The 26174-nt window shown below is 43.4% G+C and overlaps 1 protein-coding gene across 4 annotated transcripts in view; it reads right to left on the minus strand.

The window, feature by feature from the left end:
- The window catches only part of MFSD1 (major facilitator superfamily domain containing 1), a 44844-nt gene extending 20578 nt beyond the window's left edge, over positions 1-24266 (minus strand). For 3 of the 4 annotated variants that reach the window (XM_077929832.1, XM_028731410.2, XM_028731412.2), the window contains exons 1-16: positions 24078-24266; positions 21845-21897; positions 21232-21344; positions 19636-19678; positions 19296-19363; positions 18919-19027; positions 18078-18180; positions 16241-16339; positions 15395-15506; positions 12920-12976; positions 12105-12261; positions 10993-11090; positions 9866-9978; positions 7939-7986; positions 4938-4998; positions 689-800 (exon numbers count right to left, since the gene is read on the minus strand). In XM_077929832.1, the coding sequence (XP_077785958.1) occupies positions 689-800; positions 4938-4998; positions 7939-7986; positions 9866-9978; positions 10993-11090; positions 12105-12261; positions 12920-12976; positions 15395-15506; positions 16241-16339; positions 18078-18180; positions 18919-19027; positions 19296-19363; positions 19636-19678; positions 21232-21344; positions 21845-21897; positions 24078-24237 (1506 nt within the window). In that variant the 5' untranslated portion in view covers positions 24238-24266. Of the gene's footprint in view, positions 1-688; positions 801-950; positions 1750-4937; positions 4999-7938; positions 7987-9865; positions 9979-10992; positions 11091-12104; positions 12262-12919; positions 12977-15394; positions 15507-16240; positions 16340-18077; positions 18181-18918; positions 19028-19295; positions 19364-19635; positions 19679-21231; positions 21345-21844; positions 21898-24077 lie in introns of those variants that run through there. The other variant, XM_028731414.2, reaches the window with a different exon arrangement.
- Between the last annotated feature and the right edge of the window lie 1908 nt (positions 24267-26174).

Here is a 26174-nt window from a genome sequence, read left to right on the forward strand (position 1 = left end):
AGTGGAGTCTATTCACAGCTCTTTACTTCTCTCACGTTTGGTTTTGTCCTTTGCTACTACAGTGAAGAGGATCAAGCACACCTTGTCTCTGTCCTATAAAGAGCCCATCAGCTACATGTGACACTGTCACGGTTCGTGGCCATTTCTCATTAAACCTGAGATAATTCTTTTACTTTGGATGGGTGCTCATACAGCTGTACCTCAGAAGTCGAACAGAATTGGTTCCGGAAGTCCGTTCGATTTCTGAAATGTTCAATTTCCAAAGTGTGGATGCAGCCAATCAGAAGCCCCGTCAGGCATTCAGCATCCAAAAGAACATTCGAAAACCGGAACACTCACTTCTAGTTTTCGATTGCTCAGGAGCCGAAACGTTCGATTCCCAAGGCATTCGAGAGCTGAGGTACGACTGTACTTCATTATGCTGAGCGTACAAAGTTGATCTGTATAGTCTACTTTGACAAGCCAAATCCAATGTGTCACCAAAAGTTTTTACATGGCCCTAGCTACCAGAAGTCCATTTACCTGAGATTTTCTGAATGCAAATAATATGCTTTGCCACCAACTATACATTTTGTTGACTTGCTCTATTGGGCTAGTATTTAGTGCAAAAGGTGGTTTGGTAAGATATCCTTATCTAGAGCAATACATATTGCAATCTTTTAAAAAGAAATATTTTGGTTATCAGTACCTGAGCACCTAATCTGGAGAGATACCTATTCCTCAAACTAAAGTCATTCTTTGGTTGCAATTTGGCTAAGTCATCTTCATTCTGACGTCTGATTTTTTCCCGTCTTTTTGCTCTGTAAAAAAAAGGGAACTGCTATTAACACAAATGTGCCCAGAAGTTTCGTTGCACGTTACACCTAGATCAGGGTTACAGTTAAGTGCAGCTGCCAGATAAATGGAGGCAGAGTAAGTCATACAAATTTGACAGGCAGTAAAGACAGACACTATCTTCATTTATTTATTTATAAAGGTCGAAAAATTGAGTGCAAAGTGCAAGTTTTGACACAGTCGGTCAAGTTTTAAGCTTTGCCTTTAACAACAAAAATGCTTTAAAACAAATACAATTCCAGTACAAAAGCAGAGACAAATGCCCCTAACCAAGACAGCCTGCCTAGCAGCCTGATAGAAAATCCATCAAGATTTGTTTCTCTCAAATAACATTGTATTGGCTTTTGCAGAACTTATCCAAATCAGTCTACCACCACACCAAGATTTCATGATCCTTGCAAGTCATTACCATGTTGTTTTTTTATTATGAAACCAGAATTTCAAATAAGAAACTGAAGATTAATACCACATTTAGTAAGGCAATCACCCCTTCAGAGCACAAGTTACAGTAATGGAGTAACAAGGTGCCATTAGTAGTAGGCAAACCATCGTCGTTCCACAATAGAAAGATTAAAAAGTACAGCCCATAAACCAAAAGATCTGCTCCAACAAGTTGGAAGACGACTTCAGTTCAACAGCAACCGTCTCTTCAGCGATGTGCGGATACACCAAATACACGAGTTTTTGCTCCAGCTGCGGTCAAAGTGCTTTGACAAAGAAGCAAGTTTGACAATTCACACAAGTCCAGGTCTCGAAAAAGTTCTATGCATGTTAGTTAAGTTTTCCAACTACTTTGTCCAAGCGCTAGGCATCAAAGTTTCGCCACACACATACAATAAAACACTCTTCGACTGGCCAAGCCGCTGATCAAGCGCTCCCCACTTCTGGTAGGTATTTCCTATTCAGATTTCTTTTCTGCAAGAAATAGTGTAGCAAAAGGTTATTGTAACAGTTTGCTTACAGGCTCTTCGTCGCTTGTCAGAAGTGTCACGGCGCTATACTGAGCTTTTAGATATCAACTGAGAATGGGCTAAGAATCCATCACAAAGGAGCTGGTTCTTCCCAGACAAAGCTTCAGATACAAGTAAGCAACTGTTTTCATGTTGAGATGTCCACTCTGGCTTAGGGGAACGATGCACTTGGAAACATTCCTGTACATGTTTCATTTAAATGAATGGGAAGCATGAAGGGAGAACTGTGTGCTCTCATACACCAACCATTCATTTCAATGGGAGTTGGTGCAAGAGGTGCAGTTGGTGCATTTAACTTTATACATACAATTTATTGCCTGCCCTTCGCCGTAAGCTCCCATGGAAGGTGGCAATTAAATCATATAGTTAAAAAAGCATGTAAAACAGTAAAGATATAGCAGTACAGAAAGTGGTGGTGGGGTGACACATTATTACAGACTTTAGTACTTTTTTGCATTTAGCTATTACTCCTTAGAAAGTGCTAAATGAGGCTGCAGCTTCTCTCTGCAGAACCTCTGCTGTGGCTAACTCATTAGGCTGGCTGTGGCTGGAAATATACAGAACACATTTTTAGCACCCCTAACCAGTTTCAAAATATCCACAAGAAATATGAAAACAAAAAGGCACAGTCCTCAATAGGGAAACATTTAAGAAAAGCTAGCTTTCGATTCAACAGCTGAGGAAATGGTCGGCATGAATTTTGAGGTTCTGCTTGCATTGTTGAATAGACTTGTACAAAAATAAAAGACGAGGTTCCCGTCATTTGAAAGTGCCAAGTGTAAGAGTGTCTTCCCCACACATTTCAAATCTTGTCCAGCAGACAAATGGCAAGTATTTTTGAGATTCTGAGGACACCGGGAGCAGCTCTTGTATATGGCAAATGTTTTATTTACAGTGGTACCTCTAGTTGCGGACTTAATTCGTTTCGGGGTGCCGTTCGCACCCCAAAAAGTCCGCAACTAGAGCGCCTCTTCTGTGCATGTGTGCGGCACAAATGAGCGCTTCTGCCCATGCGCAGGTGGTGCAAACACTTCCGGGTTTGCCGCGTTCGTAAGCTGAAAGTCTTACAAGTAACAAGAGCGGAACGCAACACAAGGTATGACTGTACTATGTTATATCCCAACTTTCACCCAGGAAGTTCACAGAGGCATATAAATTGCTCCTTCCCTCTTCCCCCTATTTTTAAGTTCACAACCACCTTGTGAAATATGATAGGCTGAGAGGAAAGCCCAACGTTACCCTGTGAGGTCTGTGGCTGACTAACAATTTAAACCCTGGTTTTCCACAGCCCAACACTCTGCCAGTATAATCACACTGGTCCCTTCATGTTGCAAGACTTGCTTCTAGATAGTTTCACGAAAGCAAACTGGCTTCCCCTCAAAGGATATATTTGCAATGACCTGCTGATTTCATCAGCATCTTTGCTTCGCAAAGCACCTTCCAGGGGTGCTTCCAGATTTGAAGAAACGGAGGACTCCTCCTTCTTTATGCGAAGTTAAGTTATCCCAATTAGGTGCTCCTACACATCTCACCTATAGCTATTAATGGGAGGATAAACACAGAGAATTATAACCATGTGTGTCACGGCATTTCGGCATCATCTGCTTTCTTCTCAAGGTTATCACCAGGCTATTTTCCTACATGGAAATGATTTTCATATGGCAATTCTGGCACATCTAGAGTGACCTCTATGTAGAGTTTAATTACTTTTAATTTCAAACTCTGTTCTGAGGAACCCTGGGCTTCCTCAGAAATTCCCAGCTGTCATTCAGTTACCAACACACTTCCCCAAGAGCTTAGCATTCACAGGTCTTCTCTTACAGAGTGTCAAATCTTTTACGTATTGTTGGCACAGTTTAGTTGGAATGGCAGTGAGGCCCAAGAATGTAGCATCCCAAATGAACTTCTCATCTAGAACAGAGGTGGGGAACATCCAACCTCCAAGGGTTCAAAATTTGGGTTCCAGTTTCTCCTCAAACATACCCACTACCTGTGATGTCATGTGAAGGGCAAGTAATAACGTCGGTGAACAGTCCGGAACCTTAAGGTGTATTCCTAATTGTGTACTGACAAGGGAACCAACCATCAAGTGACTGAAAAGAGAACCAAAGCCTACAGGATTGGTGGCCAATCCCTGCCAAGTTAAGGTAACACTCAACCATATCCCTTGTTCAATTTCATTTAAAATTATTTGCTTTTTACTTGATTCAGTAATAAATGATTTATTAATGGTTGGTTTACAGATGCTTCCTTTGTAATTTATTATTTAGAACAATATCAACTTGACTACATATACTATGAATAGATATCAAAATACTGAAAAACTTTTGTTAACGTAAGTAATGGAAATATTTTCTGAAACTAATTTGGCTAAATTTGGTTAATGAAAGCTCAGTTTTTCTAGCCAGGAAGGAAGGGCCCTTGCTGCATTTGTCATTTGAGAGAGTTTCCAGCTTACATCTTACATACAAAGCAATGGGAATTTTGCTCTGTAGCAAGTAGCAGTCTGATCACAGCAACATACAGGTAACTCGGGTTGTGTTCCGGGGGTCTAGGCATATACGCAAAAATGTGTAAAGCCAGGAGGGGCCCCCGGAACCAGCCCCCAGGCAAGGTGGAGGGCTGCTTATCCCAGAGCCCTCCTTCACCTTCCCAAAGCCCAGTGAGCACTTGCTAACGTTTCAAGAGACAAATATGTCTTTTTTTCCGCAGCACCGTGAAAATGCTAAACAAGTGCTTTTTTTAAAAATCTCATTTTTAAGCCACATAAACTGCTTCCTTCGAGACTATATATAAATACCACACACCAGGCAACTTTTAACACGTTGCAACAATTACTATTTTACCCTATGCGCCTTTCAAACACAGAAGTTAAATTTGCGCCATATAAAAGTGAACCACAACACTGATTTTTTAATGGCCTGCTTTAAGCTATCTCCAACAAGACATGAATGAGAGTCGCCCCACTGCTGAAGAATACTTCCAACTCATTCACTCAAGTTTACCATATCCGTTCCTGGATCTTTGGCGCTACACTGTTTTGTGTTTCCAAACCAATCTGCACCTGTAGTCTTGATTGTTTTGTAATACATCAACGCATACTCTAGGCTAGAAACACAGCGACATACTTACTCAGCCACAGCTAGTTTCTGTAGTTTTTCCCTTTTCTTTGCAGACCAGTTAAGGTCACCTCCTACGACAGAAAAGATATATGTCTTTTAACAGAGTGCATGGATGTTTTTACAAAGAGTCACAATCCATGCATATTGTGGGTACAACGCCATGCGGGCCGTTAAAGTATTTACCACAGTTCACTTGGTGTAAGTATTGTGTGCTACATGAAAAATCTAGAAGGTTATAGGAAGTAAGAAGACAGAAGCAGCTCTAGACAGAAGGAACTCTCCCCTGAAGTGCTTCCATACCAAGCGCTGTGAGGTTCAGCGCCAAGTTCAGGAAATAACATTCCTCTACCTTCTCTTCAGAAATGAAGAATAAAAGGCAGGATTTTGGCCCGCCCCACGTCAGGGTGGGAGTTAGGAGCAGGTCAGCAAGAATTCACAGATAATTCTTGTCAGAGAATTAACTCATTAGTCAAAGAAATAAAACAGATCAGGCCCAGAGAGCCCAGCAACAGTTACCAGTAGACCTTGCCCCAATGAGACAGTTGTGAGGGCTGAAGGTCCCTGCCTTCCTACAGTTCCCTCCTCTTCAAGGTTTTCCCAAGAAATTGGAGACTTTTGACATCTTGTCCATCTCTGCTCCACCCTGTTCATACCTCTGCTGGTTCTGACAGAGTTGCTATGTGACAACAGCTGCACGGATGCTATTAGCCCAAAGATGGAAGGAAGAAATAATCCCGTCTAGGGAAGAATGACAAGCCAAGCTGCTGGACTATGCGGACATGGCAAAACTAACTTGGAGACTCAGGAGTCAAAAAGACAAGAATTTTGAAAAAGAATGGGAAAATTTATAATTTACTTAGGAGACCATTGTAAGCAAATTAAAACTTTAGCTGGACTAGAGTGCCGGTGACGGATAACTCATTCTGAAGCTGACCAGACACGGGTTAGAGCTCAATGCTGAGCCTACCAGGTGGCGGTTGCGATGGCGAAGAGGACTTTCTTCACCGCCTCTATTGCATCTGCAGAAAACAGCAGCAGGAGACTCTTTCAGGTGGTTCGCAATTTAGCGGAACCACCTGCTCCATCGGGGCCCAGTACGGGCCACATGATCTCCTGCAATGATTTTGCAAAGTTTTTTGCAGATAGTGTTGCTCAGATTTGGGAAGAGGTAGACTCCACCGTGGGAGCAGGGCCGGGGCAGGAGAGTGCTAGAGTCCTGTCTAGATTGGGATCAATTCCAATCTGTTACCTCCAAGGATGTGGACAGGCTGCTTGGACAAGTGAAACCAACCACCTGTCTCCTTGATTCTTGCCCATTCTGGCTTATAAAAGCTAGCCGGGAAGGGCTGGGCAATGGGCTCTGTGGCTCTGCTTCTCTTTGTGAGGGAGCCTTCCCAGACCCGCTAAAAGAGACGGTTATTAAACCGCTTCTTAAAAAACCATCTTTAGATGCGGCCACGATGGCCAACTATCGCCCAGTCTCAAATCTTCCATTCTTGGGCAAGGTGATTGAGCGAGCGGTTGCCAAACAACTCCAGGCACGCCTGGAAGAAGCGGACCATTTGGATCCCTTCCAGCTGGGATTCAGGCCTCATGATGGGACTGAGACTGCCTTGGTCACACTGGTTGATGATCTCCGGCGGGCTAGGGACAGAGGTGAGAGCTGTTTCTTAGTTCTGCTGGATCTCTCAGTGGCTTTTGACACCATCGACCATAACATCCTTCTGGACCGTCTTGAGGGGCTGGGAGCTGGGGGCACTGTCATACAGTGGTTCCGCTCCTTCCTCCTGGGCTGTGTTCAGAAAGTGGTGGTGGGGGATGAGTTTTCAGACCCCTGGGCTCTCACTTGTGGGGTGCCTCAGGGTTCTGTCCTCTCCCCCATGCTTTTCAACATTTACATGCAGCCGCTGGGAGAGATCATCAGGAGGTTTGGGCTGGGTGTTCATCAGTATGCGGATGATACCCAGCTCTACCTCTCTTTTAAATCAGAACCAGGGAAGGCGGTGAAGGTCCTGTGTAAGTGTCTGGAGGCGGTTGGAGGATGGATGGCGGCTAACAGATTGAGGTTAAATCCTGACAAGACAGAAGTACTGTTTTGGGGGGACAGGAGGCGGGCAGGTGTGGAGGACTCCCTAGTCCTGAAAGGGGTAACTGTGCCCCTGAAGGACCAGGCGCGCAGCCTGGGAGTCATTTTGGACTCACGGCTGTCAATGGAGGCGGTCAATTCTGTATCCAGGGCAGCTGTTTATCAGCTCCATCTGGTTTGCAGGCTGAGACCCTACCTGCCCGCAGACTGTCTCGCCAGAGTGGTACACGCTCTAGTTATCTCTCACTTGGACTACTGCAATGCGCTCTATGTGGGGCACACCTTTGAAAGTGACCCAGAAACTACAACTAATCCAGAATGCGGCAGCTAGACTGGTGACTGCGAGCGGCCGCCAAGACCACATTACACCAGTCTTGAAAGACCTACATTGGCTCCCAGTACATTTCCAAGCACAATTCAAAGTGTTGGTGCTGACCTTTAAAGCCCTAAAGAGCCTCGGTCCAGTCTACCTGAAGGAGCGTCTCCACCCCCATCATTCTGCCTGGACACTGAGGTCCAGTGCCGAGGGCCTTCTGGCAATTCCCTCACTGCAAGAAGCCAAGTTACAGGGAACCAGGCAGAGGGCCTTCTCTGTAGTGGCACCCGACCTGTGGAACGCCCTCCCACCAGATGTCAAAGAGAAAAACAACTACCAGACTTTTAGAAAACATCTGAAGGCAGCCCTGTTTAGGGAAGTTTTTAATGTTAATAGATTATTGTATTTTAATATTTTGTTGGAAGCCCCCCAGAGTGGCGGGGTATAAATAATAAATTATTATTATTATTATTATTATTATTATTATTATTATTATTATTATTATTATTATTATTTGATTGCAACTTTGTATTGGTAAAAATATATATATATTTCCAAAAAAAAAAAGAAACATACAGGTCACAAGACTAATATAATGAAGAGGCTTACCTCTGAGGAGATTCACAAAGTACAGCATGACAACAGCAATGAGGCCCACTAAAAAGCAAAAACAAAGTTAAATAAAACTCAAGTATACAAACCAGGCGGGACAATCTTATGCAAAGGATGTAAAAAAATTAAAATGAAGAGCGTACAAATTTGAGATTGTTCCACAAATCTGTTTGTGGAACTCCCACCTGGGTGAGGAGCATCTGTCACCCTCATTATTGAATTTAAGGAGAAATTTAAACACATTCCTGTTTACTCGGGCATTTGATGGCTTAGAGACTCCTGACAAGCCCAAGATCACTGGTTGAAAATGTTTTTAACTGCTTTTCAGAATAGTTTTTGTATTCTTTTTAGTTGTTTTTTCATGTTTTAACACTGCTGTGTCCGCTGCCCTGGGCTCTTTCGAGAGGAACGGTAGGACATAAATAAATAAAAAAGTAACATTATGTGGGAAGTGTGTATAGCTCCCTAATTAGTTATTTCTAAAGACCTATCTGCTTACATCAGCTCTTGATTAATTTGAGGTTGGCTCAAGCTTTTAAACCTGCAATGTTGCTCTATTTTATCTTCTTATTGCTGCCTTTATTTTAAAATTAAATTGTTTGATACTGTAATGTTGACTTGTGTTTCCTCCTTTTGAATTTGATGAGAACTGCCTATACAGTAGGATTGCCATACATCTGGAATTTCCCCGACATAGCCAGAATACTATGGTCGGAAGCAGTGTCTGGGCAGTATACAAATATTTAAATGCAAACAAGGCAATTGAATACAAAACAGGTCTGCGGCAAAGCCCAGAGGAGCAGTAGCACCCCCTTGTGGCTCAGATCAGGATGCCAGCCCAACTAGACGCTTATGCATTTACACTGGTTCCAGTCACTAATAAGTAACAACTCCAAAGACAGGGTTTTCACTCACAAAGCTAGGCATTTCCCTTTTACCTACAGCAGCTCCCCAGTTAAGCCTGCACTGTTAAAGTGGGAGTCAGGAGCGGGTCAGGAATAACTCACAAAGTGTCAGTGTCTAGTCAAAGACACAAAACAGCTCAGACCTAGCGAGCCCAGCAACTATTCCCAGTAGGCCTTGCCCCAAAGAGGAAGCTGCGAGGACTGAAGGTCCCTGCTGCCTAAGTCCCCTCCTCCCCAACATCCTTTCCAAGCAACCCGAGACTTCTTCGCCTTGTCTGTCTTTGCTCTGCCCTCTTCATACCTCTGCAGGTTCTGGGAAAACAGGGCGAAGGGGAGCTAATCACAGCAGGAGGGAGAGACTCCCTGGATTCTTCAGTAGGCTGCCTGATCTCTGCCTCTTGGCCTCCATCCTCTCTTGCTTCTGGACTTCGCTCTGCCACAGGCTCTTCCTGCTCATTAACCCTGTTAGCTCTTCAGCTTCCGACACCTGCTCCCTCTTCTCCCTCTGACCACTCATCATTGTCCCACCACCCCTCTCAAGTCCAGCCAAGGCATGACACGCACATGGGTTGAATCACTACGTGAAATCACTCAAGTTCAAGAATCCCTGTGAACTAGGGTACATTGGCCTTTATGCATGTCTAGGAAGAGAGAGGAACATTGTGGGCCTAGCACAGAACCCACCACGTGGTTCTGCATCCTTCTTTTTGAGCAATAGCTTCATGCAAATTGTTAGCTACTCCAATAAGATGTCATCAGACAGTAGACACTCCGGTTGCGAACGAGATCCATGCGGGATGCACATTCACAACCCGCAGCATTCGCAACCCACGTCTGCGCCCGCACGGGTTGCGATTCGGCACTTCTGCGCATGCGCAAAGCACGATTTAGCGCTTCTGCGCATGTGTGACCGCCGAAACCCGGAAGTAACCCGTTCCAGTACTACTGGGTTTCGGCAGCCCACAACCCGAAAAAACGCAACCTGAAGCGTCTGTAACCCGAGGTATGACTGTACTTACAGCACAAACAAGCACTGAAGAAGATTTCTAGGAAGAGGTAGCCCCGGGAATCCAGGATCATGCCAGCTGCGATGGCAATGATGGCCAGGCCCAAGTTCTGAATCGACTGCATGCTGAAAAGCATTAAGACGATTAGCTTACAAAGCTCAGTTTTTCAACTAATAAAAAGAAACCAATTGAAAGATATTGCCCCCACTTGCTCATAAAATCCAAACGAGCTGACAGATGAGCAAATAAAAAGCCATATGCATCTATTAAACAATGAGATATAGCTGGTAAAATAAAATAAAAAGTGGAGGGTTAATTTTCCTTCCAAAGCAACACCATTTTCAGGCAGAAACACTCATAACAGCCCCACAACCTTACCTAGACAGGCTGGCAGGAATATACCCTCAAGTTGGCCCACATGAGAGGAAGGTTTAAAACGTGTTCAAGATCTGACATACATGGACACCTGCTATCTGGTACACACACATGCTATCTCAGACGGCAAGGTTTCCATTCTTCCAAGCTGAAAGTGATATACCTGGAGCCAGGCCTGTAAAACAGGGCAAGGCCCTGGACACTGATTTTGCATCAGGCTGAGAAAACCCATTGAGCAGCCCCAGTTTCAAAAATCAAGTCTTCCGTTCCCAAGGCTGAATCCAAGACAATAAGTTTCGATGTTTTTGAACAGGTGAACCAGGTGGAGCGAAAGACATCTTAAAGCAGTGGTTTCTCTGGGCCACATTTTCAGTACAAAAACTTGCTCGCGCCACACCAATTTTTTAAATGATAAAAAAATACATTGGCAAACAACTCCTGGCAGTGCTTGATTCATAACATAGAACACAACCACTTTCCAATATGGTCATGGGACATATTATAAAGTATAAAACACCCCAGCTACATAAGAACATGAATTATTCCCATAATATAATACGGATTGCCCTTGGATCTTCCTGCCACACTTGCCGTTCTCTCCTGCCACATCCTTTGAGAACCACTGTCTTAATGGAAATTCCTGAATGAACTGCAGTGAAAGGGTGTGCTTTATGAGAACAAGTCGGTATCGTGCTATGTAATCCCAAAGTTTAAAAGACAAATCCTTACTCCAAAGCATAGAGACTCAAAAATCTATTACTCACAAGCCATAAGCAGTTCCGAGCTGGTGTTCAGGGACAACGAAAGCTACCATAGGCCACAAGGCACAGGCCAGCAGGGAATAAGCCACTCCCAGGAAACACTGCAGAAAACAGCATTAAAAACACACACACACACACAAACATTAAATGTGATCTACCAACAGCTCCAGAGGGGACAAATTATATGGGCTTCACAAACTAGGTGTCTCATTTCTATCCAGTTTGCCCAGTTGTAAGGGGGCCAATCAGAAGGTCGGCGGTTTGAATCCCTGCGACAGGGTGAGCTCCCGTTGCTCTGTCCTTGCTCCTGCCAACCTAGCAGTTCGAAAGCACGTCAAAGCGCAAGTAGATAAATAGGTACCGCTCCAGTGGGAAGGTAAACGGCGTTTCCGTGCGCTGCTCTGGTTCGCCAGAAGCGGCTTAGTCATGCTGGCCACATGACCCGGAAGCTGTATGCCGGCTCCCTCAGCCAATAAAGCGAGATGAGCGCCGCAACCCCAGAGTCTTCCGCAACTGGACCTAATGGTCAGGGGTCCCTTTACCCTTTAAGGGGATGTTTATACTAGCTTGCTCTGAAGTTGAAACAGCGTGTGCATATTTAAAGCTCCTCGACAGAGATAACACAGTGTATGAGAGGTGCAACGTCCAACAAATGGCATCTAGCACAGCTGCCGAGTTGATGAGTACCAAAATTCATACAGAGTACACTAATGTCCTAAAGCGGCCTGGACTGCCATAAAAAAATAGTTTCTGGCATATATGTTGCATCTACCTGACATTCAGAAGACATCTTAAGGCAGCCCTGTTCAGGGAAGTTTTTAACGTGTGATATTTTACTGTATTTGTGGTTTTTATGGAAGCCGCCCAGAGTGGCTGGGGAGGCCCAGCTAGATGGGCGGGGTATGAATAATAAATTATTATTATTATTATTATTATTATTATTATTATTATTATTATTATTATCATCATCATCCTTGGGAGGAAAGAATCAGGGTTACACACAAGTATCCATTATTTTACATCCCATATAATGCACAAAATGCGGTTTATTGTGGGAGATGATTATAAATGCGCCTTACTGCATTAGATAAAATAAAGTTGGGGAAAATGCCTACCATGGCAATCCAGGGGTTCCAGAAGGTAAAGGCCAGCATTATATGAGAAGCCAGAGTAATCACTACAGCACACATAACCCAGGTGACATTCCTTCCAACTTTGTCTACCAGGAATCCGAAGACAGGAGACATGGGTGCCGAGATGATATAGACAATGCTGTACAAAGGAAGGTTATTTCAGAAGAGGAAGGCAATCACGATACAAAACGCTACAACCACTCTAGGTTTTCCAGTGTGATGCGACTTTCCTCTTTCCCCCACCCGCAAAAATTCAGTTCCTGAATTATTTTTTAGACCTGATATATTGTGATATGCAGTCATGCCCATCGATAAATTCATGGTGATTTCACTGGATTGGTCAACTCTTATAAAAAAATCGAATTATCACTGAAAAGCTACACTAGCAGTCAAGGTGAGGTGGAATTACAATTCACAAAGAAAATACATTTTAAATTGTATCTTTTCTATTCATTTTTGTTATAGTATATATTATCTTAGAAGATCATGCCATTTTCAGGTGGTTAAGGAAGTGATCTACATGAAAGGACTGTATTGATTTCGGCACACTTTTCTGTAATCGCAACAGCTAGAGATTTACCTTTTTAAGTAAGAAATCTGAAGATTCAAGGGGAAGGAATGCAACTGCATACTGCATACATATGCTTCAGAGCAAATATTCAGTTTCTTTTATTGATCTTTTACCCTACCAAGTGTGTGTGCTTTAGGTGCGCTGCTCAAAGTCGAGGTTCTTGAGCTGAAAAAATGCACGCAATGCAATTATTTGGGGTTTTTTTACTTAAATGGACAACACTTACCTGTTGATTGCACTTGCTTCTTGAGGAGAAAACTTGAATTTCTCAATGAAGAAAACCCTGTAAAAATCCATATAAAAAGTTTTACAATCTTACACCTGCTTACAGTAACTATGGGGGGGGGGGACAGCCTGCAATTCTAATAGTGCTGATTTGTAACTAGGCCACAATAAGAAAAGCTCTGTTGAAAGAGGACTACTGATTATTAAGTAATGAGGAATAGGAAATTGTATACAATAAATATCTGCTAACACTCCCCAGAAAAGGAAGCTGTGAGAGCAGCATGAAGTAGACTGGACATAACGTTACTCAGAGACTGATGCTAGGAGAAAATACTCTGACCCAAAATAAGCCCTGGTTGTGGCTCTTGGCTTTTAATGGAAATGAAAAGTGGGTGGAGGGGGGTGAAAATTATAGCAAGACGGAGCAAAATAAAAATAAAAATAATTTATTATTATTTATACCCAGTCCATCTGGCTGGGTTTCCCCAGCCACTCTGGGCGGCTTCAAACAAAGTATTAAAATACAATAGTCTATTAAACATTAAAAACTTCCCTAAACAGGGCTGCCTTCTAAATGTCTTCTAAAAGTCAGATAGTTGTTTTTCTCTTTGATATCTGATGGGAGGGCATTCCACAGGGCAGGTGCCACATTTAAAACTTCCCTAAACATGGCTGCCTTCAGATGTCTTTTAAAAGTAGGATAGTTGCTTATTTCCTTGACATCTGATGCTGGGAGGCCGTTCCACAGGGTGGGCACCACCACCGAGAAGGCCCTCTGCCTGGTTCCCTGTAACCTCACTTCTCGCAGTGAGGGAACCGCCAGAAGGCCCTCAGAGCTAGACCTCAGTGTCCAGGCTGAATGATGGGGGTGGAGACGCTCCTTCAGGTATACTGGGCTGAGGCCACTTAGGGCTTTAAAGTTCAGCACCAACACTTTGAATTGTGCTCGGAAATGTACTGGGAGCCAAATGTAGTTCTTTCAGAACTGGTGTTATATGGTCTCGGCAGACACTCCCAGTCACCAGTCTGGCTGCCACATTCTGGATTAGTTGTAGTTTCTGGGTCACCTTCAAAGGTAGCCCCATGTAGAGCGCATTGCAGTAGTCCAACTGGGAGATAGCTAGAACATGCACCACATTAGACATTTAGGGGGCAATCCTATGTCAAGGTGTGTTGGCATGAGAAGCTTAGGATGCAGAGGATCTCCAGCTCTACTGGCTGGTTTCTGGCTCAGCTGGCATTAAGTCCTCAAACCTGGCTCCGCTGAAGACATGCTGGTATAACTTGCTCGTCTTGGTTCAGCCAGAGGTCAGGCGCCTGAGCTAAAGCTGGCCAAACTAAGGCCACTGTAAATACAAAAAAGGTGAGACATTCTGGGTGCAATGATCAGAGTTTGGATCTCCGGTAACTTTATATGCCAGTGTTCCTTGTACCTAGGATTGCTCCCTAAAAGATTAATCTAAGAGTATCAAATAGGATACACTGAGGTCCAGCGCCGAGGGCCTTCTGGCGGTTCCCTCACTGCGAGAAGCCAAGTTACAGGGAACCAGGCAAAGGGCCTTCTCGGTAGTGGCGCCCGCCCTGTGGAACGCCCTCCCACCAGATGTGAAAGAGAACAACTACCAGACTTTTAGAAGACACCTGAAGGCAGCCCTTTTTAGGGAAGCTTTTAATGTCTGATGCATTACTCTATTTTAATAATTTGTTGGAAGCCGCCCAGAGCGGCTGGGGAAGCCCAACCAGATGGGCGGGGTATAAATAATTATTATTATTATTATTATTATTATTATTATTATTATTATTATTATTATTATATTCTGAAGAATATCCGAGTTTTAAGTGCAGAACTGAAAGTTAATGTCAAAGCAGAACCAGATTCCATAGTTGAAGAAAATATACCCCCTAAGCAAGACTTTGCAAACTGACACACTGACTCTTCCTCAAGCCTTGCCTCAGAAGATTTGGAAATGGAATATGCCGTGGAAATGGCACACGCCCAGATCTTCTTGCATGTTCCAACTCAGTAGTCAACACTCTACAGACACAAAATTTGGAACTCGGAAACGTAACGGCAGCATTCATTTATGTTAGGCGAATTTCTAGGCCATAAAAACAAAGCGCACACTTACAATGCATGTGCTTGCACATTTTGGTGCCATGTCAGAGCCAGAAAAAAAAGTGGGGTGGATGAAAAGGTGCTGAGAAAGATTTTCAAGAGGCTGGAGTGCCTTATTTGGCTTCCTGCCTTATATAGCTCTTTGGGCCTCTGCGTGTTGCTAGTGGAATTACTACTTCTTCTACACAGAGGTGCCCAAAGCAGCCTACAACACCAAAACAGCAACACATTTTAGGGGACGTTCTAAATCAAAACAATAGAAAACATAAACAGTTTTTATAAAAAATAATAATAATCAGGTATATCAAACACTTGCAACAAGTTACACAGTGGCAAGTCTTTGTCAAAGCATGCACTTACTTTCCAAGTCCAATGAAAGGGAAGACGGCCACATAGTAGCAAACGCAGATAATAAATATGAGCCACAAGGACAGCGAGAAGTCTTTCACATCGGTTAATTTTATCACTTCACCTTGAGAAAAGAGAAACATCGGTTCCGCTATTTTAACTCAATCATTTCTATATTAAGGCCAACTAAAATCAGCAAACCCCATTTCCCGTCATTGACTAATTCTAGCTGTTATTTTACTGGTGGGAAGGAGAAGCTGCAGTTTCTCAACAGCAAAAAGCTCTAGAATCGTGAGAAAAGTGAAGTTAGGTCACTTCAAAATGAGTTTTGAGTTTTCCTACCACATTATGGGAAACCTACACATGCATTCTGGCAAGTGGGGAAAACATGTTCAAAAAGATTGTCTCTGCTTCCTCCAGTAAAGGTAAAGGGACCCCTGACCATTAGGTCCAGTCGTGGCCGACTCTGGGGTTGCGGCACTCATCTCACTTTACTGGCCGAGGGAGCCGGCGTACAGCTTCCAGGTCATGTGGCCAGCATGACTAAGCCGCTTCTGGCGAACCAGAGCAGCACACGGAAACGCGTTTACCTTCCCGCCTGAGTGGTACCTATTTATCTACTTGCACTTTGACGTGCTTTCGAACTGCTAGGTTGGCAGGAGCAGGGACTGAGCAACGAGAGTTCACCCTGTCACGGGGATTCGAACCACCTGACCTTCTGATCGGCAAGTCCTAGGCTCTGTGGTTTAACCCACAGCGCCACCCGCGTCCCCTTGCTTCCTCCAGTACATACATACATTTTCAAAAACTATGGACTGCAGCCTAAGGTTCCATTATTGAAGCCTGACACCCACTTACCAGTTTTTCCCTGCTCTTTGCAAAGAATTTTCTCTGCTCTTTTATCCAGATAACCAAGAATGAGAGCACAGAGTAGTGAAAAGATACATGACACACCACCTGCAATGCAGAGAAATTCAGTGTTACCAGCAGAAGCTAGTTGCCATTTACGGAACTGCAAAATCCATTCATGTTATTACCCAGTGACTGTATAATTAAGCAATGACTTACATGGGTGAAGCAGCCAGTGTTAAATACCACTACTTTTATCACTAACTGCTACATTGGTATACTGCCGTTCATCCAAGAAAGATTTCAAGGTACTTTTGAGAAATATAGACAGTTCACAAATTTAGCTGTGACATCATTTGAGTGATATTCATACATGCCTGACTCAGTGCCTTCATTAGCAGAGCTAGAGAACATGAGCTTCATCATTGTAACTTGGCATGGCATGGCACGTACAACGAAGCACAAAGACAGTTAACACAGAACCATTCTAGTCCGAGAATCTGAGTTATGTCATCACACAATGCTATTCATAACGCTGTCTTCCCAATTATCCAGTGTGTTTCTAATTAATTTCTATTTTAATTGCCATAAAACAGCTTAATATTTTAATCTAAGGTGTCAGATGGTTAAATACTAATAAATACAAATATTTACAAAAGTTTACTAAGTATTATATTTATGAATATCCTGTAAACACATATAAATGAATAAAAGCAAGTCTTCTGCCAAATTAAAAGTTCCAGATTTTACTAAAATGTTTGTGCAGTTCAGTGCTGAGCAAACCACAGATCAGTACATTAAGCACGAATAATTCAGTGTTTGGTAAAGATGCTCTACTCGTTATTCAACCATTGAAACAGCTGCATCACCACTTGCGCTGCAGGTCATGTGTAAACTACTGACTCGTTCTGTCTTTACTGCCCTGAAAAAGTTCACCAAAGGCTATGTATATGCTGCAGCTCTAATGCAGCCTTGCTTTCATTGTGTCAGTTTGTAGAAAAGGTAAAAAAAAGGGGGGGGGAGGTAAAGGATGCCTGGACGGTTAAGTTCAGTCAAAGGCGACTATGTGGTTGTGGTGCTCATCTCGCTTTCAGGCCGAGGGAGCCGGCGTTTGCCCACAGACAGCTTTCTGGGTCATGTGGCCAGCATGACTAAACCGCTTCAGGTGCAACATAACACAGTGATGGAAACCAGAGCGCATGGAAACGCTGTTTACCTTCCCGATGCAGTGGTACCTATTTATCTACTTGCACTGGTGTGCTTTTGAACTGCTAGGTTGGCAGAAGCTGGGACAGAGCAACGGAAGCTCACCCTGTCGCAGGGATTTGAACTGCCAACCTTCTGATCAGGAAGCCCAAGAGGCTCAATGGTTTAGACCACAGTGACACCCACTCCCCTGGTATATGGTGCCAGACAGCAGCAGATATGCAATATGCAAATAAGTGATTCTCTCTCTACGTCTCTCTCTCTCTCTCTCTCTCTCTCAGATCTAGAGTTAAAATGATTCCATGGTAGCAACCTTTCTAATGTCAAGATCAGAAAGTCCTCCATTGCTCTCATCATCTAGCCTCAAACTGAAGCCTTTAACTTTGTAGTTTACAATACAAAAATGGGTTTACAGAGTTTGTCAGAGTTGGAACTGAATTTCAAGCCTTAGTGTTTTATCCAATTAAGCCATACACAGAGAAGGCCTTCTGAAATCATGGGACATTAAGTTAGTGATTACTAACGAAGGTCCACTAATTTTAATGGGTCTAATCTGAGTCTAACAACCCACAATCTTCCAATTCATCGAAGAGGAAACCAAAGTGTTCGTACAAAGTTAATATTGAAAGCATTTACTAACCTATCAAGAGAGCTATACCAAGAGTGGTGTGACCCGTAGAACCGATCAGATCTTGAGCTTTGGAGTACACCCATCCCATAATGTTCATATTGACAGTGCTCCCCTGGAAGAGAGATGATCTGCAACTGTAACATATACTTCCAACCAATTTTACAAATAGGCCAAAAAAAACCTTAAAATAAAATTTATATTTGAATACAGTGGTACCTTGGTTTACGAATTCAATCCACTCCAAAAGTCCGTTCTTAAACCAAAGCGTTCTTAAACCAAGACATGCTTTCCCATAGCAGCGGGGGACTCAATTTACACTCAACAGGAAGCGGAACATGTGATTCCAAGGTAAAGTTCACAAACCAAAACACCTACTTCTGGGTTTGTAGCGTTCTTAATCCAAGTTGTTCACAAACTAAGCTCTTCTTAAACCAAGGTACCACTGTATCTGATTTATAGAAATTAATTTAAATATCTAAGTTAGCCGTGCCCATTAATCTCAATGGATGTTCTCCAAGCAGAACAATCCCTATGTGCCTAGTTAAGAACAGTTCTCCCCACTCTAATGTGCATAGAGAGAAATAAACAGGAAAATCCATCACCATGGGTGACAGTCAATGTTATGCAAGTGGCTTCCCCTTCTCCTGCAATGAAACCCACCCACCTGTTCTAAAGGGTCTCCCAACATTTTTGGGCATATTTTTTTGGGGGGGAGTGTCAGACACAGAGAGGGGATGGGCAAGTTCCACTTTACAAGCAAAGGTTGTTCTACACTCCAGCTGACACTGATGGATGACAAATGTTGGGATAGTAATGATTAAAATTAGAATTATTTTTTTTTAAGACTTACAATTCTAGCCATGCTGAGTTGCAGTCCAAACACAAGGTTTAATTCTTTTCCTTTAAACCAACTGACAGCATAGGTATTTTGCGCCACAGCTAAGGACTCTCCACCAATCCTAAATGAAGCAAGAAAGTTCATGAATACAGATATTTGAAGCAACGTGGGTGAAACTCCAGCCTTCTAATGACAGTAATGTATCCATGCTGATATATAAGTTTTACCTTAACACAAGAACTAGAAAACCAAAAGGCAAATAATCCAGCTGTTCAGATGCAAGAGTGCAGGGTATTTTTCAACATATAGTTCCGTATGGGCTGCCTGCTTTTTAAGAGGGAGACAGGGGATATAGCAAATGTTGAGACACAGCTGAGGTGTGAACTCACCCAAATACAAATCTGCCGGCTTCCATCAGCCAAAAAGCGTTACATATTGCTCCCACAGCAAAAATCACCTGTAAAAAAAGGAATGCATGTCACATTTCAAATAAGTGTTAGAGCCATGCCATATGCGTATATTTCAGACTGCAATCCTACACACTTTCCTAGGAGTAAGCCCCAGTGAACTCGGTTAGGTAGACATGTATACGATTGCAACGTTAGGGAATCTTACACTGAAAAAGCAGGTTAAATAGTAAGCATTTATTTTTCCGTATTTGGGACATAAGCATTAATTTTTCTGTATTTAGCCATTGAAAAGTACATGGATATTATCTGTTTCACTCACCTGTCCAATACAGACAAAGGTGCTGAATATTATTGTGCCCCACCTGCAAGAAAATGAAGACTTTAAAAATACCTATGTTAATATTTGCAACTAGAAAATATAACAAGGGTTAGGGTAAAAAATGCAATACTGCAATGGTTATAGTAAATAATAATAATAATAATAATAATAATAATAATAATTTATTATTTATACCCCGCCCATCTGGCTGGGTTCCCCCAGCCACTCTGGGCGGCTTCCAACACAATATTAAAATGCAATAGTCTATTAAATGTTAAAAGCTTCCCTAAAAATGGCTGCCTTCAGATGTCTTCTAAAAGCCTGGTAGTTGTTGTTCTCTTTGAAATCTGGTGGGAGGGCGTTCCACAGGGCGGGCGCCACTACCGAGAAGGCCTTCTGCCTGGTTCCCTGTAACTTGGATTCTCGCAGTGAGGGAACCGGCAGAAGGCCCTCGGCGCTGGACCTCAGTGTCTGGGCAGAACGATGGAGGTGGAGACGCTCCTTCAGGTAAAAATATCAATAGCACATCAAGGAAAACTGATTGGTAAAAAAAAAAATGTTCTAAAGGGCTGTCTGATCAACAGTTTCTAAAAGACACCTGAAAGCAGAGATGACTCCTGAACTTCTGCTGGCAAAGAGTTTCACATGGTTAACTTATTACACAGAACTGTCCCTATACAAAACCCCATGGTTGACCAATGTTGTAAGTTAATGTCGACTAGGACTGAAATACAGTGGTACCTCGGGTTAAGAACTTAATTCGTTCCGGAGGTCTGTTCTTAATCTGAAACTGTTCTTAACCTGAGGTACCACTTTAGCTAATGGGGCCTCCCGCTGCCGCCGCCACACGATTTCTATTCTCATCCTGAAGCAAAGTTCCTAACCCAAGGTACTATTTCTGGGTTAGCGGAGTCTGTAACCTGAAGCGTCTGTAACCCGAGGTACCACTGTAAAACTCTCCTGCATCTCTGGAGACAAGCCTGCAAAACTCCAATGCAAGAAGAGCCTGCTGGATCAGGCCAGCAGCCCACACAGTCCAGCATCCTGTTTTCACAAGGGCCAACTAGACGCCATGTGGAAGCCTGAAGGGAGGAGCCAAGCGCAACAGCACTCTCCTCACTTGTGTTTTGAAAAATTAAACAAGTATTAGCAAAACATCACATTATTTGGGCATAAGCGAAACGTGGATCAAGTTGTTATGGATGGGTTATACCAGGGGTAGGCAACCTAAGGCCCGGGGGCTGGATCCGGCCCAATTGCCTTCTCAGGGTGTTTTTACATGAGTAGAATGTGTCGTTTTATTTAAAATGCATCTCTGGGTTATTTGTGAGGCATAGGAAATCATTCATTTCCCCCCCAAAAAATATAGTCTGGCCCACCACATGGTCTAAGGCAGCCTTTCTCAATCTGTGGGTCCCCAGATGTTGTTGAACTACAACTCCCATCACCCCTAGCTAGCAAGGCCAGAGCTCAGAGATGATGGGAGTTGTAGTCCAACAACATCTGGGGACCCACAGGCTGAGAACCGCTAGTCTAAGGGATGGTGGACCAGGCCACGGCTGAAAAAGGTTGCTGATCCCTGGGTTATACAGTTACCTTATTCCAAAGACTCTGTCTATCAGAAAGCCTCCAAAGAAACAGAGAACCACATTGGGCCAAGAATACCAGGCATACAGTGCCATGAATTCAGCTGTGTTCACCTTCATATCCTAAAAGGAAGAGAACACAGAAGAATTACCGTAATCTTTTGACACCACTTTGTGTTATGACACATTCATACAGAAACATCTATCCAGGGAAATACTTTTTCATTACAGCACCATGCAAGTCTACATTGGGGGCTGGTTGCCGGTACTATACCACGTCCCTCTAAAAAGATGAGCAGAGCTCCTGGGTCACTCTTCAGGAAAGACCCATCAGGGCTGGTGGGAGGTGCAATGTGGGGAACATCAACCTCTAGCACTCATGGCCAAACAAAAGCAAACCTAACACATAAATCACATCATATTTAGCCATGATGTTTCTTGTTACCAGAGAGTGAAACAGCAATCAGTTTAATTATAGGTCCTTTTTTTTTTTTAAGCAAGATCAGCACAATTTTTTTCCTCTCAGGTACTCCTAGTCATCTAACGTGTGACTAAAAAGGTAACCTCTCTGGAGGGAAAAGGGGAAAATCCACCATATTGCAGATATTCTGTACATCACTCACCTTTTGGACCTGAGTTTGCAACGCTGCGGGGTTGTCATAGCAAAAATAGCTGCCTATACAGGAAAATTAAGACAACAAAATTAAACATGAACTCCGCCCCCCTTTTTTTAAGTAACGTGTGTAGTAACGTAGACATGTTCAGAAAAATCATTCCTTGGTCAAGTAAAAGAATGTGGCCTTGTGGGTACTTTGCCAGCTACAAGGACCCTGGGAAAGGGAGCTGTGTATCTTTAACCCCAGACTTTTTGGCTCCTTGCCATGAGAGGTTTATGGGAGGAAAGGGGTCCTTGATTAATGGAGGGTTTCGCACCTGGGCTGGTGGTGTGAATCTCTTCCTCCTTCCCGGAGGTTGTTTGTTTTCAAATTGCTGAGAATTGGGGATCTGGTTAATTTCCACAGGTGGGAGGAAGATTCTTTGATTAAGGGTTCAAACCTAAAACTGACCCAGCTGCCAAAGAGTGGGCTAATCCAATTAAGGCTTTGATTGGCCAAAAGTTACGACGCAGAGTCAGAATTGTAGATAAAAGATCAAGGGAATTGCTGACTCTTTGCTCTTTGCCAAGGCTCCTTGCCTTTGCTCTCTGCCATTGCGTTGCAACTTGCAAAGATGCCCGGCTGTAACTTTCATCGATAGCCGTCGTTACGTCCTTTTGAAATGGAAATCCTCAAACAGCTCCATTACGCAACAGCTTGAAAGGACTTTTACTATCTTATCTGTGTTCCTTTGTAGGTATGTAACAGTTAGTTATAATGTACATCGTTATTATTTTCATGTTTGTAAGACATTTAAGATGTGCCTGTGGTTTTCCCACATGTTTTCAGTTATTCTTTTAAAATAAACTTTTATGTTAGAACCTGTTGGTATTTGTGCCTTTTCCGAGGGAATAGCTAAATCCAAGCCTTCCGCTTAGTTACGCTCTACCAAGTGAATTTCTGCCTGCAAGCCTGTGGATGCAGCTTGTAAGGAAGGGGGGATTGCCAGGTTAATTGGACGCACTCTTCTCCCTGGGTGGTGTCCTTGGGTTCCCCTGAACAAAAGGGAGTGGTGGCAGCCCTACCGGTGTGATTTCGGCCTGTGTTTGAAAAAAGTAAAACCCCTCGCAAACCTACTCAAGAAACCTGGACTGGCCGGAGAGCAGAGTCGGGTGATGGAAGGGTAGCGTGGGCGAGGGGCGCCTTTACTACAACGTGGAAAAGCTGTATTAATAGCAATAATGGTAAACATTTTGGATCATACCAAACCACCACAATGGGAAGAGGCAGGAGAAAAAATGCCCTCCATTTTCTGTCCACTGAGAAGCAACAGAAGGAGCAGCTACACCTCCACCTTCCCCTTCCCTTCTCAAGATACAGCAGCCTTACAGCAACAGGTAATGTTTCTGATGGGAAGGGTATGTGTAAGGGCACAGATTCAATCCCTGAAATTTCTAGGCAGGGCGAGGGGGAATCCCTGTTTGAAACCCTGAAGGGAAGTTGGTCAGAAGGGTAGGCAGGTTTCCCCAGCCTAGCAGCTTCCAGACCTTCTGAACTATAATTCACATTAGCCTCATTCAGACATGGACCAGGCTGTTTGGCACTGATAAGAGTTGTAATCCTAAACATCTGAATGCCAGGTTGGGGGAAGGCTGGCATAACCAGTACTGAATGAGACCAATCAAATGCCTGCCTCAGCACAAAGCAGTTTTCTATATCCTCTCGACGTGCTTAAAAGCTTCCACGCCTCCTACAAATCCTTCCGTAGGGAGGAGAATTTAAAAAGCGAAACTCCACTTCAGCGAGTCATCAACCACAGGGAGCTTGACTTCCCTGTTTGCTTAAGGTTTTTCCTCCCCATGGCATATAGATGCTTCCCCATTCTGGTGCTTGCACAGCAATCAGCAAAGAACACCGGGAATGCAAGTTTTGTTTTTTTTTCTTTTTGCAATCTAAAATGCACGCCACCAACCCCAGTTCTCAGAGCAGGGTCTAGCTTCACCCTGAAACACACCGTAAAAAAAATTAGCATTTCCTGGCACGTTCCCAAGATCACTCCCCAAAGGTCAATGGTTCCTGAAAAAGATATGCTTCGCGCCGCCCTGCCGGCCCCACGATCAAGCAGCTGTCGGGGTTTGGTTTGGTTTTCCCCCCAAGGCAGGTTTTCCCACCGTCCTCCCCGAGAGCCCCCTTAACTGCAGACCAGTCCCGGGCGAGAAAGGGTGCAGCAGCTGCAGCGCCAGCCTCGCTTTACGCTCACCGAAGCCCAGAAAGCACATGAGCGCCAGGACCAGCATCCGATGAGCCAGCCGCTGCGGGTCGCACAGGGCCGACATCGGCTTCCTCGCAGGGCAGCCATCGTGCTCCGGCGACGAGTCCCCGTCCAGCAGCGCTTGCTCCTCTTCCACAGGCGCCGCCATCTCGACGGGGCGAGGAGCGAGGCGGTCACGTGAGGGCGCGGGTCACGTGACACGCGCCCGGGGAGAGCTTGGTGGGAAAGCTTCGCCAGCGCAGGACAACTGGCAGTGCAAAACTGGCAAGGGAGGGGGAGGTTTCGGATTTCCCTCACGTATAAGCTAAACAAGCTGTAGCTTAGGGGCCCACTCTCTTGGGGGGGGGGGCAGAAAGATTGAAAGGGGGGGGGACTGGATGTACATTTCCAAAATATAAGATAAAAATAATAATAAATGAAATAAAACCTACATACAGCAACAGCGTTTTGTGTTGTGTAGGCTCCTATTTGTTATGTGCAAATAGCTTTAGATACCTATTAGGTCCATAAATTACCGTATAGCATATATTCAACCCAAAATACAGCAACAATTTGTTGTTGACAAAGGACAGCTGGACATATAAAGGACCTCATTACCTTCAGTAGCTGAGGGCCTCATCGAACCTAAATTTGGCCCTTGTAGTACCCCACCCAGGAAAAAATAAATTGGGAGCAGGTGCACAGGGGGTGGAAGGGTAGCCACACAATGTCAATTATTATATTATGATTTAGTATTTATTAAATTTGTTTTCCCGTCCTTCGGAGGTCTCTGGGCGGTTCACAGCAGGTAAATGCAAAATAAAAGCACAAATGCAAACGAGTCTCATCGTGTGGCGTCTTGGACACTAGATAGCGTGCCTTCTACTTGCCTCCCCCCACGCTTCTCTACATACCTAAACTTTTTTACCTTACCGAAATCCATCAAGAATTTATAAACAGCAGTTTTAGGTTTTAGTTTTCTGTAAGGATCCGACAGTGGCGGTAGATGGCCCATGAATGGACACCAACATATGTTGTAATTGAAGATACTGCCATTCTACACTCATGGGTTATTTGTACGTAAGCTGTAAAACAGGAAATGGTGTTTTTTAAAAAAAAAAAAATCCATCTGAACATTATCAGTTCCACCTATTTCTTCCACAAAAGACTTCCTCACAATCTTCAAATCTGCATTACCACATATTATATTTTTTTTAAAAGATATTTATTGGCATTTTCACAAATTTATAAAACATAAAAATCACAAAAAACACACAGAAAAAAGACAAAAATACATACAAAAAAGCAAAAAACCACATGTATAACTTCATTCCCTTATGTTCATGAAACTTACTTTCCCGACCTCCTCATACCTCTCCTTACTGCATTCCAATCTCTAATTAATTCTCTTCAACAAATCCTTCCCTTAATTTCTATTAACTTTTTGAGCTTTCTTTTCATCTTTACATAATGGTTACAGCTAACAACCACTTAATTTCAGAATCAACATCGTCTTAACATTCAGCAATTTTACAATATTTCTTACGATAGTCTTTACATTTCTTCCAATCTTCTTCCGCTGTCTCTTTCCCCTGGTCTCGGATTCTGCCGGTCATTTCTGCCAGTCCCATATAGTCTATAACTTTCATCTGCCATTCTTCCACGGTGGGTAGTTCTTCTGTCTTCCAATACTTTGCGATAAGTATTCTTGCTGCTGTTGTAGCATACATGAAAAATGTTCTATCCTTCTTTGACACCAATTGGCCGACCATACCCAGGAGAAAGGCCTCTGGTTTCTTCAGAAAGGTATATTTAAATACCTTTTTCATTTCATTATATATCATCTCCCAGAAAGCCTTAATCCTTGGGCACGTCCACCAAAGGTGAAAGAATGTACCTGCATTACCACATATTATATATTTAGCACAAGTATATGGATGAAAACTGACAAGCCAACATACACCCTGTGTTGTTGCTAAAACTTTGTTTTATTATATTTAGACCCCAACACTATCTAGCCAAAGAGAGCGGTTAAATAAACCATCTCTGGAGTTACCCAAGCTAGAGTATAGAAGGAGAAAACTGTCAATCATTTTTAACAAATAT

The sequence above is a fragment of the Podarcis muralis genome, chromosome 6 (assembly GCF_964188315.1).
Source record: "Podarcis muralis chromosome 6, rPodMur119.hap1.1, whole genome shotgun sequence".
Lineage (NCBI taxonomy): Eukaryota > Metazoa > Chordata > Lepidosauria > Squamata > Lacertidae > Podarcis > Podarcis muralis.